At 42.3% G+C, this 9463-nt stretch overlaps 1 protein-coding gene across 2 annotated transcripts in view; it reads left to right on the top strand.

Moving 5' to 3' along the window:
• The first annotated feature begins 6239 nt into the window (after positions 1-6239).
• Positions 6240-9463, top strand: part of agap1 (ArfGAP with GTPase domain, ankyrin repeat and PH domain 1) — a 185051-nt gene continuing 181827 nt past the window's right edge. The window contains exons 1-2 of one of the 2 annotated variants that reach the window (XM_006800302.2): positions 6240-7020; positions 7103-7267. In XM_006800302.2, coding sequence (XP_006800365.2) covers positions 7105-7267 — 163 coding nt within the window. In that variant the 5' untranslated portion in view covers positions 6240-7020; positions 7103-7104. Of the gene's footprint in view, positions 7268-9463 lie in introns of both variants that reach the window. The other variant, XM_006800304.2, reaches the window with a different exon arrangement.

The raw sequence follows: 9463 nt of genomic DNA, 5'->3' as shown, positions 1-9463 counted from the left end.
GAGGGCCCTCCGCGCCCCGGAAGAGGCCTGACCGAGCAGCAGGCGCCAGGCCCCGCCAAGTAGCCACCGGGAGTGAGCTGGTACATACCTGAGCGCCCAGCCCCGGACACCAAGAACCAACAATGCACCGACCCCTGAGGGCATCAGTCACCGGCAGGGAGTGTGGTGAGGGGAGATAGGCCTCCACACTTGGAGGGCCTGGGAGTTCCCAGAGAGGTGGAGTCTAAGACCCGACCTGACATATAGACACAGACAAACAGGCACACACAGACACAGACATGCATTTCCACCCTCATGCACACATATACAAACACTCAGCACTCACCCAACGTAGGAATAAACGTAAATGGACATGTACACACAATCACATTCCCCAAACATACTCTATACCCCGGGTCCAGGTATCCTCGCCCCCAGAGGGGGAAACGGCACCCAGACCCAAGAGATGTTACCCTTCCCTCCGGGGTGGAGGCAAGCAGACCGCCCCAGGCTCCGCAGCAGCAGGGAGGCCAATCGGACAGCCAGCATTTCTTCCCAGCCCCCCTGCCCCGATGGCTAGCAGAGAACGGGGGTGTGTTAAGACCCCATACCCTCCTCCTCCCGCTCAAGTGTAGTGTTGCTGCGTGTTGCTCTAAAGTGTATTTAAAACAAGGGAGAGCATGGTGCTGCTGCCAGAGAGCAGCAGGTGTTAGCACGGCCCCTCCCGAGAACCCTCAATGTCTACATGGATTTAAAATTGAGAGGTGGGCACCGGCGCCAGAGGTAGGTTTGAATACACAGACCGTCTACTGGACGCCGTTAGCGTGCCCACCCTCAAGGCCCAATATATATATATATATATATGTGTGTGTGTTATGAGACTGTAAGTAATGTGGATGTCTAAGTTGTGAGATAAAATTGAGGCACAGGTGGCCAGAAGAGGACAGAGGGGGGGGGGAATGTCTCCCCTGAACCCTGGTGACACACCCGCACCCCAAAGCCCTACCTGTGTGGGTGGGTGTGGTGGAGCGGGAAGAGGGAGGCAGCCGGGGATGGGGAGGAAAAGAAGGGAGGGGAGGGTGTCCCTCCCTAGGGCCAGCTCCCCCGCTGACCCCAATAGGCACCCCCGTCCTCTGGTATCCACCAAGGCAAGGGAGCCCAGGCCCATCCAGACCGGGGCCTATGGCAGCAGCACCGCCAAGCCCCACAGGACCCGGGGCAGCCCACCCTACACCACCGCAGAGGAAACTGTACCCACCCCAACATTCAATCATCTCCCAGACTACACAAGACACAGACACCCAGGTTAAGTTTATTCTCCACCTCTCCTATGTCTCTCCCCCACCTGCAGAGTGGACTCCTGCAAAGATGGAACAACCTCCCTGCCAGTTGAAGAGCCCCCCGGTTAGGCCGATGCACAAGAGGCCCCCTGCGCCAGGGCTGAGCCCCCGTGCACCCACCCGCCCACAACCTCGGCGACACACCGACGAGTACCGAAGCCCCCAAGGCCCAGCCAGAGCCCCAGCACGGAGGCGAAGCACCCCCGAACCCCAAACCCCCACGCCCGCCCCGGATCCACTCAGGGGCAGCCAGGCCACCAGGCCAGTAACCTACGTCCGCCAGCACAGACCATCCTCCAGCCCCGCTGCACGCGGCCACGAGGGGAACAACCTCTGAGAGCGACCAGAGCCACTAACCAGGTTATGAACACAACCCCCGGGTTAAGCCCTCCAGGGATAACGTCTCTAGGGGTCCCCCAGGTGCCCTAAGCCCATCCCAACCTCCACATCAACCACAATAGCCAAGGCGGGACCAAACCACGACCCCCCAACCCCGCTAGGTGATGGAGCCGATCAAAGGAGCCCAGAGGGATTGATCTAATGTGGTGGCAGAGGCTATATCGAGACTAATGTGATCTATTAGATAGTTTCTATATTGGCTAGAATTAAGATTATTTTTATTTTTCCAGTTCATGAGGACCGTTTTCTTGGCGATGCATAGAGCAGTAAAAACCATGTGGACTGTATTAGTTTCTGTAGTGACATCATCCAAATTTCCCAACAAGCATACTAAAGGGGAGGTTGGAATTTTACATTTCAGACACTTTGATAAGTCTTCACATATCTCGTGCCAAAACTTCTGCACTGGTGGACAGAACCAAAGAGCGTGGATGTAATTGTCTGGTGTATTGCCTTGACAGTGTGAGCAGTTGTTGGCGGATGTAAAGCCCATCTTGAACATTCGATGACCTGTATAGTGCACTCTATGCAGTATTTTGTATTGTATTAATTGCAGATTGGGATTTTTAATCAATTTAAAGGTTTTTAAGCACATCTGAGACCAGACATTTTGGTCTAAGCTGACTGATAAATCTGCTTCCCACTTTGCAATAGGAAGGGATATTGATTCATCTATTTTAGAAAGTGTTCTGTATATTTTAGATAATAGTTTGGGGGATTTAAGAGTAAGAAATTGAACCACACTTGGTGGTGTTTGTAATTCAACTTGACTGAGGTTAAATTTCTTTTTTACTATGGATTTAATTTGTTGATATTCTAAAAATCTTTTCTTGTTGATCCCATATTGTGTAACTAGTCTGTCAAATGGAATAAATTCTGTTCCCTCTAATATATGTTCTAAGTATTTAATTCCTTTACAACTCCATTCTGGGAAATTAATCATATTATTGTTTTGTAATATGTCAGGGTTATTCCAGATAGGTGTACGTTTGCATGGGATTAATGAAGACTCCGTTATTTTTAGAAACTCCCACCATGCTGTCAGAGAAAAGCTGATGTTGATGCTTTTAAAGCATTCATGTCTTTTGATGTTTGAGCTAATAAATGGTAGGTCTGAAATCTCTAGATCATTGCATAGTGCCTGTTCAACATCTAGCCAGGGCTCATCTAAGAGGGTACATTTTAACCATTCTGAGATGGCTAAGAAGTATTGGTGAAAATTAGGCAGATCTAATCCTCCTCTATCCTTGGTTCTTTGTAGCGTTTTTAAGCTGATACGCGGGGGTTTATCTTTCCAAAGGAATTTAGAAATATGTGAATCCAGAGATCTGAACCAATCTTGTGATGGTTTGTTGGGGATCATTAAAAATAAGTAGTTTATTTTTGGCAAGATCATCATTTTTATAGTGGCGACCCTTCCCATGAGTGGGTAGAGATTTCCATCTAGTCAGATCCCCTTCTACTTTCTTTAGAAGTGGGATGTGGTTTAATTTAATTAAGTCTGAAAGCTTAGGAGAAACATTAATACCTAAATATTTAATATTTCCAGATTGTAGTGGGGCAGAAGATGAATTATGGAAGGAGCAGTTAATGGGAAGAACTGTAGATTTTGGCCAGTTAATTGAATAATCTGAAACTCTTGAAAACCAGTTTATTAGAGTAATTACCTCAGAGAGGTTGATTTGTGAGTTTTGCAGAAAAAGCAACACATCATCCACATAGAGACTGATTTTATGTTCTACGTTCTTACATTTTATGGCCTTAATTGTTGTAGCCTGTCTAAATGCTGCTGCTAGAGGTTCGATAAAAATTGCAAAAAGTGAAGGGGAGAGTGGGCATCCCTGTCTGGTGCCCCTCAGGAGACAAAAGCTGGAGGATGTCTGGTCATTTGTTCTGATACGAGCTGTTGGGGAATTGTATAATATTCTTATCCAATTTATGAAAGAGTTTCCAAAACCAAGTTTGTGTAAAGTTGCAAATAAAAATTTGCAGTTAACTCTGTCAAATGCTTTTTCTGCATCTAGAGATAATATTATGGTTTCAATGTTTTTATTGTATGAGTAGTCTATTAAATTAAGTAATCTACGAGTGTTTGTTGAGGAGTGCCGACCTTTTATGAAACCAGTTTGGTCAGGATGAATTAAGAGGGGGGTTATTTTCTCTAATCTCTTTGAGAGAGCTTTGCAGATTATTTTAAGGTCTACATTTATAAGGGATATTGGACGATAACTTGAGGGAAATAAAGGGTCTTTTCCTGGTTTTAGCAGGAGACTAATGTTGGCAGAATTCATATTTGGTGGTAGTCTGCCATTTTTCTTGATTTCCTGCAACAATCCATGGAATACTGGTGCCAAAATTGTCCAGAATTCTTTGTAGAATTCTGCAGGAAAGCCGTCTGGACCTGGAGCCTTATTATTGGGCATACTTATCAGGGCTTCCTGGAGTTCACCTGACGTCATTGGCGAATCCAGTGCAATTGCTTGACTGTCTAGTAATTTTGGAAGAGTTACGTTGTCAAGAAACAAATCAATTTCATTTTTAGACGGGTTTATTTGTGGTGAATATAAAGTTTCATAGAAATCCCTAAAAATGTTGTTTATTCTTCCAGGGTCATATATTGTGTTCCCCAATAAATCTTTAGTAGCACATATAGTTGTTTTTTCTTTATTTATTTTTAACTGGTTTGCTAGAAATCGACCTGATTTGTTACTGTGTTCAAAATTCTGCAAGCGAAGTCTTTGTACAAGGAATTGTGTTTTTCTATTAATAATTTCATTTAATTCTAGTTTTGTTTTGCATATTTTGTTCATTATTTCTTCATCTTGGTGGAACGCGTAGGCTTCTTCTAAGGATTTGATGGTTTTTTCTAATTCCTGAATATTTTTGCTTTCTTCTTTCTTTTTGTGTGATGAGAAAGAAATTATTTTACCTCTCATCACAGCTTTTCCTGCTTCCCATAGAACAGAAGCAGATGTTCCGGGAGTGTCATTAAAGTCTAAATATGAAATCCATTCCTTTTTAAAATATTTAATAAAGTCTTCATCTTTAAGTAGTGATGTGTTAAATCTCCAGTTTTTACTTGGCGTAGTATTATTCTTGTGCATTAGTGTTAAAGATACAGGAGCATGATCGCTGACAGCTATAGGGTGAATCTCAGTGTCTGAAATGTCACTCAGCAGTGAGCTGCTGACCAAAAAATAATCCAGACGAGAGTAGGAGTGATGAACATGTGAGAAGAAAGTATATTCCTTACTGTTGGGGTGAAGGGAGCGCCATGCATCGCAAAGGCCATAGTCGCTCATATACTGTTTGATTATATTTGTGGATTGCCAATTGCGCTGAGTTCCTGTTGTGTTGAGCCTATCCATTTCTTCATTTAGTCCAAGGTTGAGGTCGCCTCCAAGAATGAGTGTGCAATCAAGGTGTTCAGAGAGTGCACTAAAAAATCCGTGGAAGAATGAGGGTTCATCAACATTTGGACCATATATACTTACAATACATAGTTTTTTTGTTCAATATTGATAGTTTAATAATTAGAAATCTACCCTCTGGATCTATAACTGTATCGAGTACTGTAAAATTAACATTTTTATGTATTAAAATTGCTACTCCTCTTTGTCTAGAATTATAACAAGCTGCAAACACATTAGGAAACTCAGGTGTTTTAAGTTCGTTTAAACCTGTAACAGGTCTGTGAGTTTCTTGTAATAAAACAACATCTGCCTGTAGTTTTTTAAGCTGGTTAAATATCTTTAACCTCTTTCCTCTGGTGCCAGCCCCATTTACATTCCATGGCATATGGCACATTTAATTACATGTAAACTCAATGTGCTTACCAAAAAAGATAAAATTGACGACTGACAATTTTAACAGAAGATTTTCTAAACTTTTTATAAATATCTGTTTGGATGTTTTGAGAAAAATAAAATAAAATAGAAGAATGAAAAAAGCAAAAATGATAGAAATCAATATTTTTTTTAAAAAATTGAAATTATATCCCATTAAGTAAACTCTGGCTGGTGTCTCGGGGTCACTGATGAATAAGAAAAACGTAATTTTTGTCATGCTTTACAGAAAGGAGAAAAAAACAATTTCTGAAAAAATAAAATTGAAATTTACAAGAAAATAATTAATTTAATGGAAGTGTTTATGAGAAAAAAGTGTCATCTTCGGACTGTATTGTTATAGCTTTTTAAAAAATTAAATAATGATTATTATATTTGGTTATTATTTACAGTTTTTACAATAAAAAATAATAGTCATAAAGAAATGACAGAAAAAAATTAAATTAAAATTAAATTAAAGAAAAACAAGGAATAGAAATTAATGACTGAAAATCCCTTTTACACTAATATACGGTTTCTGCCTGTTTTATAAGAGAAAAAACTGTAAAAGGTTTTAAAAGTGTCGCGTTTTATTTTGAAAGCATCGCCGGAACTCCGCTGCGCGGCACGTACAGCCTGACTCTCCGGGAGGAAGCTCTCCGGCCGGGATACCGCAGCTCCAGTCTATACGGGATGGACCTCACCACCGCACGGACAGGGGGGCACGGCTGAGTGTTTGGGCGCCGCGTGCGGGATTTACTTGAGAGATACCTGCTGTTCACACACCTGGATTAACTTTAGAGGCGCGGGAGCTCCTGTGGAGTCCAGCTGTTGGGGGTTTAATCCGGACAGGTGGACGTTATTCAGCCAAGACAAAAACAACAGACGGACCGGAGCAGGCATCCTAACTACCCCCACCTAACAGTTTACCAGCTAGGTACCTGCTCTGATCTTGCCCGCTTCTGAAACCTCCTCTCACGGCCTCCGGCCCCCCTCTGAGTTGGTGAATAAAGCCGACTTTCACACCTGGAAATCGGTTACTTTTTCCTTACCTCCCGCTCTCTAAAGCTTGGAAGCTAGTTAGCTTTAGCCGGCTAGCCTAGCCACCTAGCATCAAGGCCGTTTTCTTTTTTTTATCCTCCTGCTTCTCTCTGATTAATAATCCTTTTTTAAAGTTTAATCCAGCAACACCGGGGCGAGTGTCGTTTTAATCCCACACGGACTGCGGGGGGATATGGGGAAGCGGCGCTCAGCCTGCCGCACATCTGTCACCGCAACGGAATCTGGAAGCGGGACACCCCGAGAAACGGCTGCCTTCACCGGACAGTAGGAGCAGTGTGTCCGGTCCCCTCCTCTGGAAGCTGCTCTGGAAGCAGCACTTCCATGAATTTCACCAGGCATGTAGAAGAGTTCCATCCCTCCCTGCTGGCATAAACCTTGCACCCACACTGTGATTTAAATTCCCTGCACATCTGGAGGTAAACAGCTGGAGTATGAGTGTGCTCTGAGGCTGCTGGAGGTCACAGATTTCACCTTCTTCTTCTTCCTCTGCTGCTTCAGCCATGAACTACCAGCAACACCTTGCCAACTCGGCCGCTATCCGAAATGAGATCCAGAGGTTCGAGTCCGTGCACCCCAACATCTACTCTATCTACGAACTGCTGGAGCGGGTGGAGGAGCCGCTGCTGCAGAACCAGATCCGGGAGCATGTCATCGCCATTGAAGGTAGGACAGGACCCGGGGGATGGAGGAGGAGGGATGGATGGATGCTGGTAGTATGTGGGTGGGTTGGTGAAAGATGGGTGACAACAGACTACATTTCCAGCCCGGAGATGATCTGTTAGATGTTGCACAATCCTCCTGAATTATTGGTGGGAAACTTTATTTAATGTTCCCACAGTCTTTTTTTCTTCTCGGGAAATCGTGTTCAGGCTGTGAAAGCTGTCATGTTTGAGTCCCCCACATTTCAAGGGAAGAACAAAGCAGTTATCACACCCTGAGACACTCATTAAAGAGTCCTCATGAGCACAGAGTAGCACTCTTTAAAGAAGATCCTGTATGGTTCTAGAAAACCTTGTTAATAGTGACACCTGTGGGTGTGAATTGAATTGCAGGTGGCGTTTTGTTGCGAGTGTTTGGTCTTCACTAACAACAAATATAGTTTTTTTTTTAGTGTTGGATGTATATTGTACAACATCCAACATATTTTGTCTAGATTCTTCAGTGGAGGGGATGTGTCACCGTGGCAACCAAGAAAACTGAGGTCTAAAACCAGTCCAAACTGTTTTATTTTAAACAGCGAAAGTTTGTTTCTGCCACTAAAAATAGGGAAAATGGCCAGGGAGGTAACTCAAAATTTTGAGCTATTATCACAAAATCCTAAGTAAGTTATCGTGGAATGTTACTGATAAAAAAAAGTTGGAACGTTATTATGTCAAAATTTGGGGTTTTATCACCAAATTCAGAATTATTATCGCAACACTTTAAGTTCAGAATCAGAGAAATGTTATTAATCCCAGAGGGAAATTGAGTTGTCATAGCAGCAAATATACAACATTAAGCACTCATACAAAATGAGTGTAGAAACAGATATTGATAGAAGTTGTTTTCAAATTTTGTATTTATTGTCTCAAAACTTCAGGTTTTTATCTTTCCATTTTTGTCTGAGATATCTCAAAATCCCAAGTTACTTTCAAGTAAATAGAAATGTAGTTATTATTACAAAATGTTTTTATCAATAAAGTTTGAGTTATCGCAAAATTTTAAGTTGTAATATCAAAATTTAGAATTAAAAACTTAGCATCTCAACATTGTGAGTTATTCTCTTAAGGTTTTAAGTTAAATATCTAAAAATTAGGGGTTACTTCTAAGCTAGGATTTTGAGTTGTCTCAAAATGTTGGACTTTTATCATAACATTTCTGGGTTTAATCTTAAAGTTTTGAATTACTTATGTTGAAATTTCAAGTTACTTGAGTAAGTCAATATTTACATTCATACTTGAAAATCAAACGTTAGTGATTCCCTCGACCATGAATCCCTTCAACATCCAAATGTGGACATTTTCACCCTTTAAAAGTAGAAAATACTAAGAAAAAGAGGAAAATTGGGGGAGAGACTTTATGAATTTGGGGGTGGAGTTACATTAGAGTTACATTAGTTTAGAGCTGCTAAAATGTAAATGATCAATTGAATGGAGAAAATTAAAGTGATTTGGTGGGTTTTGTACCTTAGGCTTTTGCCAGTGATTCAGTGGGTTTTGTCCCGACTGAACTAGTTATCAAAAAGACGTTATTGATAACAAAGCCTTTTGTTTACATCTTCTTTGTGTTTTTAGTGTTATTGTCAGAGTCTGAACACAAACCTGACTCAGGTGATAAATAACCTCCTAGCAGTGATCAAAGAAAGTGATAACCTTCGAGGCGTTCTCGATGGATCCGGTAGTTTGGGAACAGATTGATTCCTCGTAATTCACAACATCACCGGGATTACACTTTTACATAACGGCTTCATAACCTAATCCCTGTGTCAGATTAGCAGAAGACCAAAACAAACGTCCCCTGTGCTGAACAGCTGTTTCAGCCTCCATAAGTACAAGTGTCTCAGCAGTGATTTATTGATCGATATTGATGGGGAAGCTGCAACGATCTGACATGATCCTTTCTCCTTTAAACACAAGAGACGGTGAGAGCCAGATGGCTGCTGTTTGGTGGTTAATCCAGTGAATTAACCACACATTGGTGCAGAAATCCTGTAAATCCAGCTCAAACATAAGCAGATATTACATGGAAACAGAAACGATCTGATCAGAGAGAAGCAGCTGGAATTCAGAGGTGTTACAGCTGGAAGTGAAACTCTTTCAGACCTGAGAAGTGGAGTTTCTGCTTGCTCCTTTGGGCCACATGATGAAGGAAATGATGCTG

This window comes from Neolamprologus brichardi, chromosome 23 (genome assembly GCF_056152115.1).
Source record: "Neolamprologus brichardi isolate AB-2024 chromosome 23, ASM5615211v1, whole genome shotgun sequence".
Lineage (NCBI taxonomy): Eukaryota > Metazoa > Chordata > Actinopteri > Cichliformes > Cichlidae > Neolamprologus > Neolamprologus brichardi.
This window is presented reverse-complemented; position numbering and strand designations above follow the sequence as displayed.